The sequence below is a fragment of the Parasteatoda tepidariorum genome, chromosome 9 (genome assembly GCF_982258835.1).
Source record: "Parasteatoda tepidariorum strain Cologne lab strain chromosome 9, Ptep-v5.0, whole genome shotgun sequence".
Lineage (NCBI taxonomy): Eukaryota > Metazoa > Arthropoda > Arachnida > Araneae > Theridiidae > Parasteatoda > Parasteatoda tepidariorum.
Window position 1 is genome coordinate 102,796,982 of NC_141763.1, and position 24,540 is coordinate 102,821,521.

Below are 24,540 nucleotides of genomic sequence, written 5' to 3' on the forward strand. Positions count from 1 at the left end.
CATTTCCATTGACGACAGAAAGGCTCCCTTGTGTTGGCAGGCAGTGTGTCCCCCTGATGAAGTGTCCTCTTGCTAACACACATATCTTAAAATATTCTTCGTTTTCAGCTAGAATTGTATTTCTGACTTTCTGAATTTAAATAAGACAAATTTGGTTTTATCTGCTTTTGCTCCATTTTGATTTGTGATTTTAAATGTTATTTATAGTCTTTTATAGTCTTTTTCCGAATCGGTTTCATTCTTTGATTATATATATATATATATATATATATATATATATATATATATATATATATATATATATATATATATATATACAGAGAGAGAGAGAGAAAGAGATATATATTATAACTGTAATATTTTTGCCTAGTTAAGTTAAAAATTATTAATCAAATCTTTTTAACTGCAATTCATATTAGTATATTACTGTACTTGGCACCAAAAAATAATAATTGTAATCCCTGTCACCAAACAGTGATGTTAAATTTCTCAAAAATGTTTACTATCAACTAAATTTCAACAGAATTGTTGTCCGAGTTTGAAGATGTTACGTTCCGACCTTTTGTGAAATGCCCTTAAGCCAATATACATATTATCAAATCTTGTTCAGTACTTACAATTGTCACCCATAACCTTTCATCTCGCCTCAATGTGTCCTTTCTATGACCTTCAGTAATGTCCTCAAGAGCTGTTTGTATAATTTCTCCGACAGTCCATTCAAATTATGACACTATTTCAAGCAACTAAAAATGTTCTCACTTGTTTGAATACAAGGAGAGCCTCCAGTTAAAATCATTACAAATATGATGAACAGGCGTCATTAATTTTATGAAACATCACTCGAAGCTATACAAAAGCCCACTTTATAGCGAACCATTTCACAATAAGACACTTCCGGTGGTCAATTTATTCATAGAGTTAGGATTTTACTGTGTTGTTAAATATTTGGTATGGTTACGCGAATGATGTTATGGGATATCATTTCAATAACAATTTCCCGGTGAAGCTTCAAAGATAATATTAGTTATCATCAATGCACGAGAAGGCTTTTAATTGCCTTTGCCATTCTACTCAAAGATATTTTATACTGAAGTGTTATACTGATTAGGGATTTTATCATATATACTAAAAATATTGTCTTTCAAGCATTCAATTTCTAAAACAAGACAAAGATCCTTTATATATTTTATACATAATGATCAATACAACAATAAGTCGCTATTTTTCTTCGCATCGTTAAATCAAACTGTTCCTCAGTGTTGTTCTAAAATATATAGATACTAAGACTTTGAAGATTTCTAAAATTTTCAAAAGATAAAAGCGCGATGCAAAGAAATATTATCTATGCATATATTTCTCTTATATGGCAGCATGAACTCTAGTGTTTTACGTTGTGTTAAGCAAACATTTAAGTTGTGTTAAATAATTTAAACTTGTACTTGCTTTTCAAGAAGAAGACGATCACGTATATCCACACACGTGATCACGTATATTCACACATCTGATCGTTTATTAGCAAAATGGATGCGTTAAAGTTAAGCTTAGTTTCTCCAGATAAGTTAGAATGTCAGTTAACGTTAATATAGTTAAATACTGCGTCATGTCACGCACCGAATTTATTGAAATATAATTCTTTCTCGTCTACTATTACTTAACTTAGATTTATTATTTGTTTATGTATTTTATTCGAACTTCGACATATTTTAGTTTTGTGTACCTGGCAACTTTGAAGCATAATTAGTTTGTTTATGTTCCACATGGCTTTGTGTTCGTCGTTGTGTTAAGTAAGAAATATAGTGTGATGGAATTAAAATCATAGGGAAAGAATTCTTGTGTAAGAATATAGAATGTGTCACTTAAAAGAATTGATACTTGACGGGCTTGGCTTACTCAAAATAGAATGGAAAGGACAGAGTTTCTAACGCAAACAAATGCCGTGTTTCAACAACGATCGAGATGCCCCACACTACGTCACATTGTATTTATTTTGATTCATTTTGTTGTCTTAAGTAATAATTTAAGTAGAGTTGAATAAAGACTGACGCCACTTCACTTGCCTGTCCAATAAAAGTACATCAATGATTAATCAGTTATAGATTCAGCCAATAGAAATATGTTTCCATTTGGACAGGAATAAGAATTGGAAAATAGGAATGGTGCAAACAAAAATGAATTAAATGATAGTGGGCAGTGAACTTGTTCAGCTTCTTACTTTGACATCTCTATAGTTCGCTATACGTTAAGCATTTAGTAAGATTCATTTTGTATTTTTATGGAAATGAGTACTTAGTTACGAAGTAATTGTTTAAATTTATTTTTTCTAAAATGGATGTAGAAATCTTAATCAAAAGCGGTGCTATGTTTGGTCACGGTGCCAAAGATATGGAACCGCTGCACCGGAGAACGAACTCTCACATTAATGACCACGGACTCTCTCACTCACTGACATATACTTTGAATCGTTCGCTTTGATCACACAAACCAATAGCATGAGTCTAAAACAACGCCCGGACTGAAGATAACATTTACGAGTATAATGCTAATTTTCTGTCAAAAGGCAATTTAATTTTCGAGAAAAAAAACATTCATTGGCAGATTTGTATTTTTAGAGTAATGATAGCTTTATGAGCATAATTTTATTTTTACGGGCAGTAACTAGTATACTTTTTGCTGATCACTGACCGTTGTCTAGAGGTGACATTTTTTAACAATGCGGTAATCAATCTGTGGTCTGTGTAAATTCTATAATTATTTAAAAAAAATTGAGAATGTATAGTACATTTTTAAAATGAGCGCTATTTTGAAAGGCAAAGTTATTTACCATAGCATTTTAAATGAAACAGTCTCAAATGTTCTAATTTGCATCTTTCAAAAGTAAAAGAGAGAAGAATTAAAAATGTGAGAAAATTAACTAATAATAAATGCATTGTAAATTTTTTTGTCTTACCTTTAGAACTATACCTTAAATGGTTAATAAAATTCTAAACATTTCAAACAACAGACTGTCTCATCTCCAGACAGATAAGTCTTATTTAACTCCCAATAACCAATGAAATTCCTCCCTTGTTTTCAATTGGAAGCCATTTGCAATTCACTTTGTCAATTAAATAGTGATTTTAATCTTGCAAGAATGGCATTTGCATTATCTTGTCATTGGACTTAAGATTATAATCTTATAAGAAGAAAGAGAGTGAAGCTTAATTGAGAATTGCATTTCTATAAATCATGTTGCAAGGCACTTTTATTCATTTATGTCTTTATGCATTATAATTTCCTAGAGATAGGATAACATTACTGTCAAAAAGTTGAAATTATGCATTCCAAGTTGTTATCGTCATTAATGAACAGGAATATGTTACTTTTTTTGAAGTAACAGAGGAAATAATTATAATTGCCACAATTGAAAGTTGAAATTCATATTTGGAATAGTTACAATAATTTTGCAATTTTTAATTTTCTATGTACGAAATATCTTTCCCAAATGTCAGAAATTGATGTTCATCAATAGTAAAATTTTTTTTCAACTAATATGCCTTTTGAACGCTAAGAATATTTTATAAACATATATATTTATGTAATATAGAATATCTCAAACAAATCTTTCTATGTTAATTCATAGCTTAAAATAAATTTCGCTCATTAATTTTAAGACGTAGCAATCACTTTTTCTTATAAATAAAGTCATAAAAAGTCAATTTTCTAATTAAAATATTATTTTTGGAATTTAGTGAGTCATAATTTTCAGAAATATACTCAGTAAGAAAATCCCCGAAATTCCAAGCAGTCTATGTAACACCATCTGTTAAAATTTCCCTTTTGGATGACGTTCGATAACGAAAAGGAATTTTTTGTAACCGATTCCCTTTCAGAATCCCAAAATAAATTTCTAGACAGCCAGATTTCGCTTGGCTCTTTTTATGATGTAGTTGCTTGTAAAACTGCAGCTCCAAAGGCCAAACCCCAAGACCCTGATTGGGGGATACTCTCCTTAAGGACTTTATGCAGGCCGGGATAGCCTGGTCGGTAGGGCGCTGGGCCCATGTCCGAGAATTCGTGGGTTCGAACCCCGCCGGTCGAAGACTCCCCGTGTAGTAAAGTGACTGATGCACGTTAAATCTGTCGAGTCGCAAAAGTCCTCCATGTTCCCATAACAAATCAATACCACTGGGGTACTGGATTGGAGAACGATCGTTCTCTGATTCAGGTCAAAATTACGATCTGTGGATGAATGAATGGGTCCGCCCTATAAACGGGTGCGACGTATGGTGTAGCGGAAGTCGAATTCTTGGTACATAAATGGCGCCAATGAAAAACAAGAAACGCACACTCTGCCTAAAATTTGCTCGGTTACCCCAAGCAGGCTTGCCCGTGTGGCAAGTGGCATTAGAGCCAACCAAGCAAGGAATTTATTATAAGATGCTAAATAAAACTCAAACGTAACCAATATTTGTATTGTCTATTTAAAATACTTGTAATTTCTAAAGATTACACAGTAAAACCTCTCGGGAGCGAAACATCTTCTGTTCCACCGTAAAATGGTGAGTCTTTCTTAGGGGTTACCTCCATTGACTTCAAAATGTTATAGAAGGTATACATGATTTTTCGCAAACGATTTTAATTTTAGTCAGTGTCATATTCTTGGTGAGGAAATACCACTTGCGTTGGTATCATGAAAACCGGATCGAAGAATAAAACTTAGCGTCAATAAAAATGATCCCTACTGATATAATTATGTGTAAAAACACATTAGCCAATCATGAATGATAAAGCTATTTTAAATTAATAAACAATTATGTTTTTGTTTATGCTAGCAATTAATTTCATATCATAAAAATTGGTTGGCGTTAAAAAATGAGAAATGACAGAAAAGAAAGTTAAGAAATGTCAAAAAATAGAATTTTTTTTAGCGATCGTCACTTATGAAAGTCAAGTTTATACAAAAAAATAAAAAATCTATACTTTTTACTAAGTACTATTTGTTGCTAATCAAAAAGAATGTTTAATTATAATTAAAAATCTCTTTTGTATCGTTTCAGAGGTCGGTGTGGGTGTGTAACACCTGCTCCAACCGGAGAAAACAGCAGAGTGCGGCCATGGCAGCTGGGCACCAAGACACAACCACTTACACAATGGCAGGTCAAAAGGCAAGTCATCACTCCAAAATAAGCTTTTTATAATTATATATTTACTCATGTACTGTTTCATAAATAAGCCCTTTCATATTTCTATGCTTACTTATATACTTTTACTCAAAGAGTTAGATTACTAGCTACTTAAACAGCTGTATAAACGTTAGATGTGACCAATAAATATGAAACACTTATCAAAATTTGATAATTTCCCCTTTTATTATAGATTAAAGACCTTATCTTTAGAATACGCTAAGACTTTTTTTTTTACCTTACATTATCTTAATTTTCCCTTTATTATATAATAAATCCCGTATTTTTCCTTATATAATCTAAACTCTCCCTTTATTAAACAATAAAACCCTTATTTTGCTTTACGCTATCTAAATTCCCTCATTATTAGGCATTAAAACCCTTATTTTATATTATGTAACCCTAATTTCCCCTTCATTATACCATAAAACCCTTATTTTACGTTACATAATTTAAATTCCCCCCTTATTCTACAATAAAACCTTTATTTCACTGTAGACATTATATAAATTCCTCATTGATTATACAATAGAACACTTATTTTACGTTATATTATCTAAACTCCCCCTTTATTATCTATTAAAACCCATACTTTTTTTTCAAACGTATCTAAAATATCTGTTTTTTTAAACTTAATATGCAAAATTAATAATAAAAAATTAAGACAAAATGAACTAGTATCTCCTTCTCTACAGCTCAATAGAAGGAAAAACTCCAATCCTAAAAATCCTAACACAACTTCTTGTTAACTTATTACGGAACCTGTACATTGGTAATACATCGTACAAAATACACATACATATCAGGACTTCAAAAATTATCTCAGTCGATATAAATGGGGCGTGTAGAAATTCCATTTGGGTATAGATTTTGTATTCTTAAATGCCTGGCTGGGCAAGTAAATATTTAAACAGGGAATACTCCTTACATTTTGACAAAATGTGCAATCATTAGACAATAGAGAAGGGAGAAAAAATTTATATTTGATCTAAAAGTTACCAAATTTAATTTTATAACTAAGAATCTATAAAACAAAACTACTTTATTATTTTTTAATTTTCTTTTACACAACCAAATGCGTCGGTAGAACAGTGCTTATTCGATCTTGATACTTCTTTATTTTATTAACAATGCTTAATACTTCATTATTTATATGTATTACTTAACACTTTTGATTTATACCTATAATAAAAGTACTGATGCGAGTAATGTTCAAATTTTCCGACATTTTAAGAACAGATACAATTATATGTTTCCATTAATACAGATTCGAAGAAAAATCTTGAGTATTTATAAGTACCATGCGGGCACGTAATTTGTAGACTAAGATGCCCTTGTTAAAATTTTGAGATTTCTGAAATCTTGATACATATAAAACATTAAGTAGCGAGTAGTCAATGAAAATATACTACTTATGCTTTTATCAACATGTCGATACTACTAGTAAGACGTGGTGAACATGTTTACTGAATAACGTTAATTTGTATCATTTTGTAAGCAGAACACCATTGCGTACAAGCCTTATTTATATAGATCAGTGAATAAAAGAATCGATAAAAGTAATATGTTATTCAATATGCCTTCCTAATTTTTGTATTTATGGATCGAATCTTCACGCACTAGGTCAAAATCTTAATGATTTAAAGGGATAACCTCAAATTTGCTTATTAGTGCAGACGATATTCTAAATTACGAAATCAGACACAAAAACGCTCTTTCTGTTCTTTTTTTTGCAAATTTCTATTTCTTACCCCCCCTCCCCTATTTAACATGTAAAACGCAATCTGGAAAGTAGAGTCTCCCTAGTTGTGTCAGGAGAGTGGTCCAAAGTTTGACGTCCTTAATGATAACTTTTCAGCGAATTATTAAATTTGTATAGACAATTATAAAATTTGTTTGTTCAAAGATAATTCGACACAAAAAATAGTTTTTATTAATTATTTATTATTTAATTTTATAAAAGTAAAAAAAAAAGTTTGAATTGTAAAGGATACATATTTTTTTTTTAAATTTTAAAGAAAGTTTTATTTAGTAAAATGCACACTTTGAACGAAATCAGTCAAGTAGTTCCTGAGAAGTCGTAATTTTAAATGTAAGATCTTCTTAAAACTGTTGTTGAAAAAGAAACTAGAAAAGTCACATTTTATTGAGATAAGATTGTCTCATTCATTAAAAGTATAATATTTGTGAAGAGAGAACAAAGTTTAGAAAATACATATAATTTTGAAATATTTATTAAATATTTCTTTAATTTTTCTTTTTCGTGAAAAATTTTGTAAAACATATGCAAAGAGGATGAATATGTTTAAATGTATTTAAAAAAGGGAAAATTGGGACAAAATTATTCCATTTTATGGTACTGTTTTATGATTTGTATCATTTATTTTAATGTAACATATATAAATACTTATATAACCACGTAACTTATATAAATGACTTATATTATCGATGCATATTGTCAACTTATTTCTGTGATATATAAAAATTGATGTTTTTTTAAATGACATAAAAATACATTGTAAATTTTATTCCAAATATTCTAATTTTTAACTAAAGATATTTTAACATTAGTATAAGTGAATGTTTAACGGTATTTATCTCATTGAGGAATATACCAGTTTTTTTTCCATTCAAAGGTTAGACAAATGCATTTTTTTCATTCACTATTATTAAGCAACATATCTAGAATATCTGCTTATTTTTTTAAAACTAGGCTTTTTTATTACTGTTTTCTGACTCGCTATGATTTATTCTCCATTCTCGAAAGATAACTTCAAAAATAGAAATCACATAAATTTATACAATTTCAAATCATAGATGGTTTGAATTGTCCAAATCTGAGAGTTTTTGTGATATGTTTACGTTAACCCTTTTTCCCGCTTCCTAGCAATGCTCAGAAATAGCGTATTGCATCTCACAAATAGCTGATGTACTTTGATTTCAACGTAAGCATTTTAAAAATGGAGATAATAAAAAAATGACAAAGTTGATACATAATCGACGAAAGATTTCTATTCATAGAAACTTCGTATCCTTATGAAGAGCTAAAACTTCTCCGAAAAGAAAAAAAAAAGCTATTCATAAAAATATAGTTAATACTACTCAAAATAAATCTTTTTTGTGGAACATGTAGAACTACATCTGCCATTTTAGACAAAAAGACAGGTCGAATTTGAAAAAGAAAGTGCCCTTATATTTTCTTAGCTTTATTGAAACTGTTGTATAATTGAATAGTTTTATTGAATATAAATCTTGAATGAAGCTCATTCTAACTACACTATACATGCATACTATAGGTACTCCTATATTTATTTTGCTTACCATCGCCAATTGCTATACAAGTATACTATATGTGCTCTTAAATTGATCGTGAACGATTACTGAGTGGAATAATTTTAAAAGAAAAGTGTAAGGGGAAGAGTCAATTTTGATTTCATATTAAAAATTGCAAATCCCTAAGGAGGAAGCCTCTTTTCATCTAAGTACGCGCCAAGTACATGCCAAGCTCCAAGCACCGAACATATATCAACAACGTATCGCTAAAATTAGCAAAGCATTATTGACGACAATAATAGATTCTTTCACATTTCTCTAAATCAAACTAGCATACCATTTTTCCATTCGTTTTGCATTTTAATATATAGCATTTTTTTATTTCAATTAGTACCTATAGCAAAGTTTCAAGACTAATCAATTTTAGCATTAGCTATTTGCTTTAGTATAAAAAGTTACAGAATAAGCAAGTGAATAAATGAATATCTTAGCAATTAATATTAATATTTAACATAATGTCTATTACAACATAACACATGACAAGTGAATATGCAATTTTTTTTCATTCAAATATTATTCACAAATTATGTGATAAATAGTAAAATATTAAAATAAGAAAATAAAGAGCCGTAGTTAAAGTAAAATTGCATAACTTTTAAAAATATTCTTTAAAAATATAACTTTTAAAAATAAATTAAAGAAAATCCACCTATTTCGTCCATCCGAGTATATATTTTGCCAAAACTGCGACACTTTAAACTAAACCACTTCCTCTATTTTCCCCTCTTTTATAGCATCGTATATCGCCAAGTCAAACAAATTATTCATATTTTAAAAAGTATTATGAAAATGAAAAAAAAATTAAAATAAAGGAAAAAAAGCTTTCGAAAAGGCTAACAGACTGCACACAAGCTCAATCAAATCTACACAAGCATTAAAATGTACAGCAACTCTCTTAATGATAGTGGTGCAGCATATGATTAGACCCATCGCGATAGACATACCCTATTCCACTACTATTGATAAAAATCTCAATATGTCTATGCGAATGATATTCGAAACACTTAATAATTAATAAATGAATAACTTTTTATTACATTAAGAAGAAAAAAAGTAATAATCTCATTTTTTAAAAAAAGAATTCGGTATATGATCAAATGTCATACTTGGGCGCAACATTTAATATGTAATATTAAACAATGGCTGTAACACATTATGATGCAATAAACAATAAAAATGAAATTAAAAGTACAATGAAGACCTCAGATAAGTCAGAAAAATAAAAAAAGCTGCATTCCGTTGCAAGATAAGAAAAAACCATTCTTTCTAGGGAGAGAAACTGTTTGCATCTTAGTGCACGCCAAATGGATGCCAAGGTCGTATATCAACATCGCCAACTATTGAAACGACGTTGCATAGCTTCAAAAAATAAAAATGATATCTAAAAATTGTAAGCAAATTATCCCCCCCCCCTGCCAGTACATTCCAACTTCTTAGTGAAAGGTCTGTCTTTGGGAAAAGGCAAAACTTGCCGAAACCATGGTAACGGAGAGGGAAAAAGTGCAGATAGTGAGGAAATCATATAACCTTGAGACGCGTGTTCTGATTGCAAAGAGTACAAATAGAGACAGTTATAGTCGTTTTTTATTAAGAACTATTGATTTTGAACACAATTAAGGTTCAATTGTATAACATATCATTGTAACATATCATTGTATTTTAAGATTAAGTCTTTACTATTTTTGAGCGTCATTTCTATTTCTTTTAGAATTTTCATTGAATTATTCTCTTAATTAAATCTCAGTTCATTTTTTTAATCATATCAAATGGTCTGAACTTTATACTCTTAACACACTACTATTAACACTTGGGATATTTTATCTACCAAACAGACGCCCACACGCAAAATACAAATATATAACTAATAGTATTTTTTCCTGTACCTCAACGTATTAATCGATAAAGATATCATTTTCCTGAGGAAGTTGGTGTCTTCCTGTCTTTATTCTTTTCACCCCCTGCCTAGAACGCTCAAGGGAACGAGAAGGAAACTTTAGACATCAATTCTTTGCTCTCCTTTAATAAAACCAGAAATAAGTTCAAGTATAGGACTATCTAGGCAAAGTTACTTTTAGGGCAAAATTGTGAAGAATTTTGGAACATGTTGAGCCATAAAATCTTTCGTATTTGCTTCAACCATATAATACTAAGTTAAACCATATTATCGTATACTTGATAATGGGGGGAAATTGCTAGCTTCAAAAATAATCAAGAGAAAAAATTAGACACGCTTCGAGTGCTCGAAGGCAGGCACCCATTCTCAAAATTCACAAGATGGGAATTTGAAGAAAAAAAACTCTGTTTTGTGAAAGACATGTTTGAATGAAATCTGTTTTGTTTTCGCTATTCATATCTGGTAGGTCTTGAGAATGGGCACCTGTTTTCCAGCACTTGTAACGAAGTCGACTTTCTTTAAGTCAGTATTTTTTTAGTTTTTATATTATCAAGTATATGTTATTGTTGTTCCAGAAAGTGTAGTAGAATTCAGAACATTTTATTAAAACGCTTATGTAACGAATCGTGTTGTTTCTGCAACGCTGGGCCACGAAATACGTAAAGTGAAAAGGTGTTTATACAAAATAATTTTTACAAATTAGATTGACTTTTGATTAACGTATTTAAAAGCTTTACTGGAATATTCGAGAGATAAACGTAAGGGATTTTTAACTCCCTAAACTCTTAGCAGAAATAATATTACCCAACAAGAAAAATAATTATAAATTTCAGTCTGTTTCTTAATTTTTCCAAAGAAAAATTACAAATATGTTTCATTAGGCATCACAAATAGAAACTCAGAAAAATCTATTCAAAGTTGATTTATAATATCAGTACCATACACATAACACAGGAGCTATAGTTAAGTACTTTCTCAAACCATATTTACGCTTTAATTAATTTGATTCTTCACATTAATCATACTAAAATGAATCCAAATTTTAAAGAGGTTCGATTGTGGTTGTACTTAGTATTGTATTTAAAGTTGTAGCAAATTCAAGACACTCCATTATGGATCATAAATGATTCCAAATTTCTAACACTGTAAATCTTCGTATTAAATTTGTGTTGTTTTAGACTTCATTTATGGTGTAAGTTTCATTAAATTTTCATACTAGTTTCGATTTCATTCTTATTAAATTTGTTCAATTTCAGATTTCATTTATTGTGTTGGTTTCATTAAATTTTTTAGATTAGTTTTGATTTCATTCTTATTAAATTTCTGTTGTTTTAAACTTCATTTGTTATGTTAGTTTCAATAGATACTTAAGATTAGTTTTGATTTTATTTTTATTAAATTTGTGTTATTTTGGATGTGTTTTATGTTAGATAATTCTTCATTACATTCTTTAGACTAGTTTGCCATAAATTTACACCATTTATGTTCATAGCGACCCGGAACTTTTAAAAAAAGCATAAACCTTCGTTATAAATTCGTGATATTTTTGGTTTCCTTCATTTAGTTAGAAAGTTTTCAATGAGATATTTTTTAATTAATAAATATGACTTCGAATTTCATGCATTACTTGGTGATAAAAAAAAAACTAGCTTTTTATTCAGTAAGAAGAATGAAGAAAGATAGTTAACATCCTAAATAATATTAAATTTAGCATCTTAAAGACTTTTAATTCAAGAACTGTGTATATGTATGATTTTTCGCTCCTATTTCACATTACATAGGATATATATATATATATATATATATATATATATATATATATATATATATATATATATATATATATATATATATATATATATGTAGTAAAAGTATACTAAATTACAAAATACGAAAATAGAAATAAATATATAAAGCTTCAAACTGTAAATGACTTGAGTGACAGTAGAAATGCATGAATTCCAAAGATAAGTCTTATATAATTCCTAAAATAATAGGACTTAAAAGTAAAAAAATAGTATATTTAGAAAACTACGACTGAAACGGAACTGGAGAAGTTAAAGCAATTCTTACTATCACCGGATCAGAAAAAAATATAGTTTATTTTTAATAAATTACTTCATTCTTTTTAGGAAATTTAGAACAAAAATATTTACTCTCGAAATTCTCAAAGAATGGTATTCATTCAGAATAAAAATAAAACAATTGCTTTTTTTTTCTTTTTCTTTTTTAAAAGATTACTTTAATTTAGGGTTCTGGTACTCTTTTGGACAAGAAGTTAAAAGTAAAATAATCTGACAAATGTTTTTAAACTAATCTGAAATTTAAAATCTTAGGAAAATACGAGTATGACTTTGCATTTTAAGATCCCATTCACTTAAAAAAAATTAAAAAAAAACTGCCTAGCAGTGGACTGATTGTAAAGACACGGTTCTCAATAGAACACTGAATTCCAGCATTACTGGTTGCAGTCAGTAAGTGGGTGAGTGACCTCTTTGATCAGCCTGCGTAGGGACCGATGGTGCTCGCTATGTGTCCTCGTTAAGCTGTTCTATCTTGAAGTGCTTGACTTTCTACCAAAAAAGGGGAGCCATTCCCTCCTGCGGAAGATCAAAATGATGGCATGTCTTCGAATCCTCCTCCAGACCGTTACCTATAGCCCGTTATTAATAACTCTAGAGTGACGTAAATAAAATACTACTAACTTTTTTGAAAAACGAAATAAAATTGTAATTAATGATTTAGGATTTTTTTTTAATTAACAGACTTTCAAGGCTTTTTTTTCTTTTTTGGCAACTGATGTCTGTCTCATTTTTTCTTGCCTCACGCAGGTTGCTGGAGACCCGAACCGGAAGGACGAGACCATGTCACGTGAGTACCTACATCCAGGTTCAGTAGATGATGTAGTTTCCCTCCCTACAGAGACAGGTCCAAACGAGTACTATCTCCTGATGGAAGATGACGACGATGACTGGGGAAGGTCAGTCCTCTCGGGGGAGGACAGTTCTCCGGGAATCGCGAATGCTAACGACGACGGCTTCAGCGACCGGACATCCAGCATACGACTGATGCTCGAAGAAGAAGATGACGACGAGGAAGATGCTTACGACAGCGACGAGGACAACAGGGGGGGAGGAGGTAGCTCCACCCTCCCCTATTACGACCGCAGCCCGGGGGAGGTGTACACCATCCCTGAGGAAGAGGAAGACTTGACCTCACCGATGTCCCATGGAACATGGGACGGAGACCTCAACCCGGACACAGCTTCATCTTTACTCCGTTGGAGAGGTATTGCATCCCCCACAAAACACTCCCCCCCATCTAGGTGGATATCACCCACCCCTCCCCCCCAGGAATGTCAATGTGTTGGGGCCTGCACACTACCACCGGAATGCCTCTTTCTCATCTCTCTGTATCTATTCCGTCAACTGGCTGTAAATATTCTGAATGGGAATGAAATCTATATTGGATGTTTATTTTTCTATCTCTCTCTCTCTCTCTCTGTCTTCCAATGATTGTTGTGTATCCCTTTTCCTAAGTTTGCCTGAATATGTTTTTCTTTAATTGATGTTTTTTTTTTGTTTTTTTGCCAACCTTTTACTTTAAACATTCATCTTAAATGTTGATTTCTTCTTTTTTGTTTTTATTTCATAAGGTGTCATATTCTTTTTTTAAAGAAAAAAAATGAGCGTGAGTGTAAATGCTCTTCGGTGTTTTTTCAACTAAATTTTTTATTGAATTTTAAACACCAAACAATTGAAAAAATTAATAATTAATTATTGAAAAATCCTTAACAAATAATATGTTTGAAAAGAGTAAATACGCATAATAAAAAACCATTTACTTCAGAAGAAATTTCTAATTATAATTTGAAATTATAAACTGTGAATACTTTTAGAAGTTTAATTTATTAAAACCTGCTTCAAAAATAATGGAATCATTCACGTATAAATTAGGTACTAGAGAGTTTAGAAAGATATTGGGAAGACATTATGCATTTTAATTAGAAAAATAACTATACTGTCATTAAAACTTATTAACGAAAAAAAATATTGGGAAATATTCGCAATAAATGAAATTTTTCATTTGGTTTACTAAAACGGATTATTGAAAATCTTTGTATGTTTCAGCCTTATTTGTTATTCATAACACGGTAGTTCGCGTGCCAGTTGAGGATTTTTATTAAATAAAATTATTAAATAAATTCGATAGAGGAAAGGGAAAACATTGATTTAATTTAATGTGCATAAACATTTTAATATTAAGACACTGTTTTCGAAATTTTATTTTTAATATAAGATTTTAAAACGCAATTTGATGAGGTTATGTAAAATTGGTTCCTTGAAAATAAAATAAAAATTAAAAAATAAATAAATAAAAACAATTATTTTTTCTTTAGCCGAATAAGAAAACTTATATTGAAATTTGGGAATAAAAAATATGTATTTAAATTAAAATACAAAAAAAACATAACTTGCAGTTTCTTCGGTAAAAAATATATGTTTAGGTGTTAGATGCCGCTTAATGTAAATTAACAGTTTTTTGGCGCAAATTGCATTTTGTTTATGTGCATTGCCCTGCTAAATAAAATGGCACCGAAAACGAAAAACTAAATTAAAATATTTAAAAAAAATGCAATATGAACAAAATGAATTTCATATCAAAATAAATAACTCCAAAAAAAAAAAAATAGAAATAAATTTCATTTTATGTGCGGAGTAAAAAGGAAAATATCGACTGTTTAGAAGTTTTAATGCAGGTTGCCATAAGTAAACCAACATCGCTTATCCTGGCGACTAACTTGGTAATAATCCTATGGGCACCTCAAAATATAGTCTAACCGTTTCTCCCGTGGCTGTAATAAAAAATGTATGATAAATATATCTTAAATAAACCTTGCTTTAAATTAAGAAACCGTTATGTTTTTTTTTCCTCCCTATCGTTAGATCTGATCAATACATATTTGCAAGCATTCGATGAATTATCTCCTGGCTCACAGCAAGCATTATTTTACATTAATTTAATGACTGTTTTACTTTTCCAAAACGGCAAAAACGTAACCACTATTTCCTAGATCACAGTGTAAAGTTGATTTTAATATCAGAAACCATTTTTTTCGCAAAGCCTAGCAAGTTTTCCAAATGATTAGAAAATAAATCATGCAGGCTTGAAACAGTGTTCAATTTAAATATGCTAGTTGACGCGCAATGAAGTTCGGATTTAGCTTGCATAAATAGCTCTTTAAAATATAAGAACTGAATCTGTCTTTACAAATAAAGGCAAGAAAAATCTGGAATCGAGGATGAATCATCAGTTGCAAATCATGAGTAGAAATCGTTCCAGGAAATTCACTTTCGCAAGGCTTATTTTACTTTTTATGACCATCACTGAAACAAGGTTTATTTGAACAGGCTTTTATATCACTTTTTTAACACTTTAAGTGTAAAGGTTGGCTTAATCATTAAGTTTTCAGCACAAACAAAAGGTAGCGCCTGGACATAAGCATGCATGAAAAAAAGGCAAAAACAAAGTTTAAAGAAGAGGAAAAAAAGAAAGAAGGAAGAAAATAACGAGAAAGAGATTTTTTGCTATCCTTTCTTTCTTTTCACGACTTTATTCAATCTTTAAGGTAGAAAGTCTCACATACTAACATTTCTACTAAGTTTAAAAAAGGATTAATTTGCCAACCTTTTCATGCCAAACAAATAAAAATGAAAATATAACGTTTGCCAAAATGCTGCTCGCTAACTGGGCTGTAATCCTCAAAAAATATATCTGCACTCACTTGAGTCAGATCAACATGAGTATCGTGACTGGAACAGCATGGAAAAGGCAGTCAATCAATTGATATCAAAATTTTATACAGATTAATTAGAACAGTATGGAAATCAATCATATGAGGATAATACAATTTTAAACTAGAGAAGTATGGGAAAGACAGTCTATCAAATGACTATAACAGAATTTTATTCAAATTGAGTGGAAACTATGAAAGTCAGTAAAATAAGGATAACACAAATTGCCTGAAACAGTATGGAAAAGACAATCCATCCAATGACGATACTGCCGTGGAAAATACAATGACATGGACAAAACGTTAATGTATCAAACGCTTGTAAGGTTTCTAAAAGTCTCGGTATTGTTTCTGTATTTAATGTAAGGTTTATTTTTTCTATATACTCTCCATTGACATGAGTCGTAACATCAGCCTCGTGACGTCACAAGAAGAGCGAAAATCTGATTTCACCTTCGATTCTCCTAGCTTGCTTTCAAGCAAAGCATTGTCGATTGAAAAGAAGGTGCTTTAATACTTCGCGCTTCCCATCACGTGGTTATTTTTCGTTTACATTGCAAAAAAGAGTTCTAAACTTCAGAAATGGCGTACATTTCCAGGCCTGTGACGTCAGTAGTCTGCATTCAGGCACCTGTAAATGGGGTGTTTCTTATATTTTTTATTATAGCCTCCTTAGACCAGTAAAATGCACAGTTAAACCCAAATTGTTTATTTGTGGGCGTCATTCAAACAGCACTAGGCAATAAATTGTTTCATCATTTAAAGAAAGAATTTGACATACTTTATAATTATTTCCCAAGCTTTTGTTTAATTTTCAATACTTTTCGATGTGTTGCTGTTGTCGGCTGCATATGTCTAGATAAGAAATCGTATCGTATATTTTCTCATTTTGACACCATGAAAAAGCAGCTGCAATTTTTTAGTATAGTGTGCTACGCTTCTTTTGAATTTCTTTTGTTGCTATTCACTTCATTGTGACACTTTTCATAGAAATTAACTCACTTAACAATTTTCACAATGAATTAGAAAACAATAGTGAGTAGCACAATTACTCTATGTGAAATCAACAATGAAGCATTTTTTACTGTTCACTATTTCTTCCTTTTGTAATTTTCTTTCTTCAAAAAATTACAAAATAATCAGTAATTGTTTTATTTTTAGTAAATATGCAATCCATTCATGATACTTTAAATCATTACCTTCCCTCCTAATTCAATATAAAGAATTTTAAAAAAAATCAGTTTCAGCCAGTTAGGATATGTTGATTTAAATCTTTTTCCATGCATTTTAAAACAATATGGAAATTAAAAAACCTTACTTTTTCATGTTAATTTTTTGCGTTTTGTTTTAAATTTAAAAATTAGTCTTTTTATTACTTTTGTATACTACTTTTTTAATAACCATACAAACATGTATTATGTTTGTACACATTTTTTTACATTTAAGTTTTTTTATTTTCATTATTTATTATAGTTAACGATTGGTTTATTCATTCATAGATTTCACAATAAAGCTATGTTTCATTTTATAAGGTTTTGAATGGGGCATCATTCTAATATTTTAAGAAAAAAAATTGTCTGTTTATAAAATTTTCAACTGATCAAATAATAGCTGTAAAATATATTTTCAACTCGGAGTGAAATAGTATGAATGATGAACACTTAAAAATGTTTCGTTGTCATTATCATTTATGATAAACGTTTCATCATCAGTTCATTATATTGCATTGTCGTTAATAATAATGTTTAAAATTGCTCCAAAACATTCTAAGTAATGCAAACTTTGTAATTTTATTCCCTTCTTACTTCAATATTACTTTTCTAGTTCAAAGTTACTTTTAATAACTTTATTTTACTTTTATAACACGTTTCGGTCACGAAATAAAGCGGAATTATATCGAATCTCTTATAATAGAAACTTTACTAAGCTGAGTTTGTTCAAAGATATCAGTTATGAACTTAGTGACAGATGAAAGTACAGCAAGGGAAATATTACTTAAAGCACTGGGAAAATAATCGTCAAGCTTTCGGAGTGCAAATTTTGAATTGGTATAATACTATGGTGATGCTAGTAGATAGTTGTAGAATTTAAAAAATACAACAAAAAAAGGAATTTTATGGTATTTTTGGGATCTTTAAAATAGGGTGATGATTTAAAAAATCAAATAAAGAAAAAACAAAAGATAGAAATGTATGGTTTGCTTGGGAAGCGAAACTTTTTTCCTCTTCCAATTTCAAAAATAGTTACAAAGTATGTCAATAGATGGTGATGATGATTTTGCTCTCAGAGCATTGACTCATGATAGTTATCTTAAAAAAATGTTTTATAATTTTTTTCGCATTTACCAACAGCACCTGTTGACGAACTATGTAACTCATTTTGAAATTTGACAAGAATAAATTACCTTATTGTTGCAATTCAAAAACATAAATAACATTATTATCGAAATTTAAGTCATGAAATCACTCATTAAGTTAGATTTTTAGAATCAATATTTGGTTCAATCAATATTTGGTTTGGTTGGTATCAATATTTGGTTAATAAATCTTCAGAATATTCAACAATCTCTCAATTATACTTAAAATAGAGGAATTTTCATGAGAATCAACTACTTTTGATCAACTACATAAGATTTCTACTTTTCTGTATGGATCTTTGCGCCATTTTTGAATTATGGCCATGTTGAAATGTTCCGTCAGGCATGTATGGAATAACACTATGCCGCAATACATAGTTGTCATAATAGCTGGGTAGTTATGGATTCTACGATAGGTTTGCTTGTGGAATGTTCATAGTACTTTTCAATAGCATGAGACTAGAGCCGTGGTTGTTCAGGCTATAAAGTCTTCCAATGAAGTGACCCGAGTTCGAACCCCAGTGACAGCTGGTCGATAATAATTCCGCACCCGGTTCACACCTACTCTAGTGCTAAAGTAAAATAACATCAGTGCTAGACGGATCATGGGTCAGAAACCTTTTTGTCGTCAGGTTAACAGTGGGAGGGTTTCGCAGTTTCCTCTTTCACCCTACCTTGCAACGATAACAGCCTCATTTGCTAAGAAAATACGCACAACATTTGTCTCAAATTGTGTTTTACGTGAAGATCTAAAAAAAAAAAATAATAATAACAATAATTGTCTTAATTAATTTGCACTTTGCAATATGTAAGTTGGTGCACAGATATTATGCACATTAAAATATATTAAGATTACATTATTCTATTTAATTTGGGAAGCCGCCATTCGTGTGTGCTAGAAATACTATTTGAGATACAGGAGAGGGAGAACACATGTTTAGACACGTTATTTATATTTTTTGAAAAGTTTTTATCCTGATTTTGATCTGATCAAGAGTTTCGAAAAGTCTGAAGTGCATCTATGAAATTTATTAGAAATCTGGGTAATCACTGCACATTATTGTCAACTTCATTTTGGATAGTGTGACATTCGCGTGACTCTGATCTGGAACATCAAAGCTCTAATTTATAAGTTCCTATTTTGAGAAATAATCAGCATGCTATTCACGAAACTTAGTCTACCCTTTCGTCTGCCTCTCATTCCATAGAAGACAGATATTGATAGTCTCTGTTCTTGAAAATCAACCATGCTTCTAGTAGGAAAAAAAAAATTATTCTCTTCTTTTTTTGTCCGACAGGATGTTTCATAGTAATTTTCTAGCCACGTGTTTTGATTTGCAAAATAAAAGAGACTTATTCACGAGTTCTTTTAAGAGGCTCATTGCTCTTAAATGTGATTATTATGAAAAGCTAATTTTCTTTAAGTACATAATTTAATCTGATTTTATTTATATTTTATTTCATAACCGTCGTTGAGCAGCCGACCCAAATTTGAGTTTACGTTCAATTCCGTAACCTTGTCATTTTGAACCCAATACAGAAGACAATTGAATGCAATGCAATGGAGAAATTTTCCTACTTGGAGGGCTATTTGATGGAACTAACCCCATTTGCGTTACATGGAGAGAAAGCCAGGAAAATCCCCTACGGTTAGTCTCACGGCTAGGGGACTCTAACCCATGACCCGTCTACCATTAAGGTTATTTTAAGTAAATACTGTGATCGGTGAGAGGTTGTGGATTGTGGATTTTATTTTATTTTTTTATTTTATAACCGTCGCTGATAAGTCGACCCAATTTTTGGGTTTACGACTTCTAATGTTCAATTCCGTAACCTTGTCATTTTGAACCCAATCCAGAAGACAAGGGAAGGATCAAGTATTGGGAGAAATTTGCCTTCATGAAGGACTTTTTGATGGAACTAACCCGTATTTGTGTTACACGGAGAGGAAGACCACGAGAACCTCACACGGTTAGCCTCACGGCAAAGGGACTCTAACCCATGATCCATTTGAACCACTGAGGATATTTCACGTCAGCACTGTGGTCGGTGCAAGCCGGATGCAGATTCGTATCGACCAGCCACCGCCGGTATTCGCACCCGGTTCCCCGCATTGGCAGGCGAGCGCTCTATCCCCTGAGCCATCACGAATTAGAAAAGAGGATTCAGGTAAAGTCTGTAACAGAGTAAAATTAAGAATCTGCAGTGTTTACAGTAGAGTTGACACTCGCTTGATAAATGATGAATCCAGCACGCTAACGACGAAACAAATCTATAAAGAATATTTATTTGTAATAAAAAGAACTCCTTTAATTTAGGCTTAACATAAATCAACTTTATAGAGACATGGTAGTTTTAAAAATCATTGAGCAAAATATGCAAATCAAATTAAATGAAATTGTATGACAGACGTTAAAATAAATTCTTTTAGGCTGTTATAAAAACTCTGTCACATGAAATAACTCTTTTTTTACGAATAATATGGTATTTTCAAAACTGCTGCGAATATTTCAACATTTATTTATAACTGTTAGGTCGAGTTTAGTCTTTCTTTAGCCAGCGCCCTCTATGCTTATTCTGAAAATGGGGCTGACTCTTGCTATGAAGAAAAGCCATGGTTCTGAGAAAATAAAACGTGTTTGTGATCTTTAAAGAGTTAATCTTTAAAAAGTTAATCTTTAAAAAGTGACGCAAACGCTCCATTGCCTGGTCTTATAAAAATTTGTAAAAAATTATAATAAGGCATTGATTTTGATCATTCTCATCTAGATAGAAAATGTCGCAAAATTGGCGATTTTTGAAAAAGTTGATTAACATTTAAAATATTTTAGTTATTTGTTCGTTCTAAAGCCCAAATAGTTCTTTACGGAATACAGATATATACAGTTTAAAATTATAGATTTGTTTTAAGATTCAGGCACCAATAACTGTGACTTTTTTTTGTTTTTGTTTTTTAAGATCACTAGCAGAATTTCACACATTCAATTCAACTAAGTTGGCACATAAAAATACAAAACAAAAAAACAGAATATTTCCTTTTTAATTGTTTTCTAGCATGGGTATATCCGATGAAAGTCTGATTAAGTCATTATTATCATGTAGGGCCGTGGTGACTCAAGGGTTAGAGATCTTGCCCCCCCCCCTCCCAATGAGGTGACCCGGATTCGAATCAAGTTACGGAAATCGAAAAAGTTATGGAAAAATAGTTCGAATGGTTCCACTTTGAAATCATTTTTAGAGAAATTGTAATATAAGTTTTTCAAAATTTATGAAAAATAAAATTGAAATGAATGAATGCTCAAAAGTCAATGAATTTAAGAGTATCAGGTATTTTGAGTATCATGTATTGGAGTGGGGCTTGCATTGGGCCCAGTGAACTATATTCCACAACTGACAGTTACATTTTTAAGATTTATTTCGACATGGTTGTTCACATAAATGTATTTTGTATATTCGACTCAGGCTGTCTATTGAAAGTTATATTCTTAATTTAGTTAACTGTAGTTTAGCCTAATGTATTTTGTGAATTAAGCTCGGTCTTATATATAATGTATTTGGGGTCGAAGCGTTCTCATTAATATATTTTGTGCTGACAGTTAAACTGTTCAGCTTTTATTTTCCACAATTTTACAATGCCTGTTGATTGCTCTGCTCTATTTTAATTGCTAGTGGTTAGACATTTTTTACCCATAATGAATCATAAGAATAAAAAAAATCAAAAGCTTTGACAACCACTTATTTTATTTTTTTAATAAAAGAAAATAACTGTTCTAAATATTTTTGTCAGATTGGCTATCCTGACTATAATATATGGGCAAACTGCAGTTCCCAAAACGGCAAGATGAATCAACTCTTACTCATTCAAGTATTTAAATAAAAAAGAGAATTTGTAGATGGACCATAGGCTGAAACTGGAAGTATGAAACTCTCCAAAATATTTAAAGTAGTATATATAGTAAAACAGCAAGTAAACAGAAGCAAAATTTTGCGAGCACCTAGAAACAAAACAACATTCTTTCTTACTATTTCAAATGCAGTAGAACGCTGATTATCCAAACGCCAATTTAGCAGATTGTCCAATTATCCGGATCGTTTAAGGATCGTGCGTTTTTTCCACTTTCTTCAAAAAAACAAATCGTGAAGAGGTTTTTTCATTTTATTTTCAGGATATCTGAAAGGGATCGAAAATGGTTTCGTTTGGTTCTAGGTGACGTTGAAAAGATCTTTACATTCTTTCCACTCAGTTTTAATGTGGGTAGTTTCTTATAAGGGTTTTCATAAAAGTTTTAAGAATTAAAACTTTCAAACACGTTATTTGTAGCAATCTATAATTTGCACTACTACATAAAATTACCAATCCTAAGCCTGGAAACAGTCTGAAGAAAGGTTAATTAAAAATATTCTTATAGAAGTTTTTTAAAGATGCTCAATTATCCAGATCGGCTTTGATCTCAATGGGTCCGGATAATCGGTACGCTTCTATTTAGAAAAAGTTCCCAGCTAAATGCCATGCAAGTATTGCAGGCATGTATGAGCAAAGCGATATTTTCTTTTAGTTGTTCCAATGAGCTTATACGTAAAAGCAAATATTAAAATATGAAAAGCAAAGAACAAGTCATAGTCTCCGGATTAACATTTCACTAACGGGATTTGGAAAGTAGAGCAGCAACGCTCAAAAACGGAAATCGAAAATCTCTAATCCTCCCGCGAATAAGTTGTTTGCTTTCACGAAGCAATCTGAGAAATATAAGAAAATGAAGTATGAACTTTACAGGACAGCTAATCCTCCCTACAAACTTTTATACCTTTTCCCATCGTCGTAAAATAAATTATTTACTTTTCGCTTCCTACCCTACTTGGAATAAATACCATTATCGTTTTCTGTTAGCATTGAATCAAAACCCTGGTGGAGAAAAAAAATGGCTCAAGTTGTACCTAAAGGCTAAGCAGTCTAGAATGCAAAATCAGCGAAAATATCCAAATCCGTCATAAAGCCAACCTCACGTTGTATCTTGTTTATTGCCCTCTGGCGCGTAAAACGGAACGTTTCTGTTTTATGATCGTCACTTTGGTAAGAAATAAAGTTTTATTTATGTATATAAAGGGAAAATGTCACTTATATTTTTATGAAGAAAATAGATTTCTTTCCTTTCTTTTTCCCAAGAATTTGGGGATAAAGTATGGGTCCCTTGAAAGATGGATTCTTTATCATGGTTAATCACATGTTTTAGCCTCTGGTCATGGGTGAATTCTAAGGAAAGATGGAGAATAAATCAAAATTATGAGGAGATTTGTATCGTTTCAATTAAAGCTAATGCCTTTTTTCCCTCGGGAAACAGGAGTGAGTCAAGATAAATGCTTGTAATAATTTTGATATCCCATTTTAAGAATATAAACGCTATTGTCGTATCTATGCAATAAATGTAACATTAAACATCAGTCCCGAATATTACTACCGTAAGAAAACCAGTTATTTTTTGTTTTGATAGATATCGGTAAGGAAGGTGGCCGTAATATAGATAAATATATTCTTGAAATTTTTTCAAGAAATCAAGCCGATAGATATCCGCGTCATCTTAATTTATGACTGACGTTGATCAGATGATCCGATTTTGGGTTTACTGCTACCAATATTCGACACGGTAGCTCTGTAATCTTGAGACGAACCCATAAAACAAGTGAACTATTGGATCACGTTTTGGGACGAACGTGCTTGGTGGACTTTTTAATGGGACTCACACGCATTTAAGTTACATTGAGAGGGAAAACAGGAAAATCGCCCATGGTTAGCTTGACAAGGGTCTAACTCATCATCCGTCTACCATTGAAGATATTTTACGTCAGTACTGGGGTAGGTATAAGCCAGAAGCAGAATTCGTATTGACCAGCCAACATTAGAGGCGAACACTCTAATGTTGCAGGAATATTGCAATATTCCTGCAAGCTATTTAGTCAAGCTATTTAGATTCTTCCGTGTTTTCTTATCTGCTTTTTATTTTTA

General features: G+C 31.0%; 1 protein-coding gene across 11 annotated transcripts in view; it reads left to right on the plus strand.

Moving 5' to 3' along the window:
- LOC107436973 (uncharacterized) overlaps positions 1-24,540 on the plus strand; it is a 272,773-nt gene that overhangs the window by 103,886 nt on the left and 144,347 nt on the right. For 8 of the 11 annotated variants that reach the window (XR_011637861.2, XR_011637860.2, XR_006225062.3 and 5 more), the window contains exons 3-4: positions 5,037-5,144; positions 13,221-13,677. Coding sequence is in view for 3 of the 11 variants with exons in the window: in XM_043041296.3 (XP_042897230.1) it covers positions 5,037-5,144; positions 13,221-13,677 (565 nt within the window). In the remaining 8 variants the exon portion in view is untranslated. The remainder of the gene's footprint in view (positions 1-5,036; positions 5,145-13,220; positions 13,678-24,540) is intronic. The other 3 variants (XR_011637865.2, XR_011637864.2, XM_043041297.3) reach the window with 1 other exon arrangement.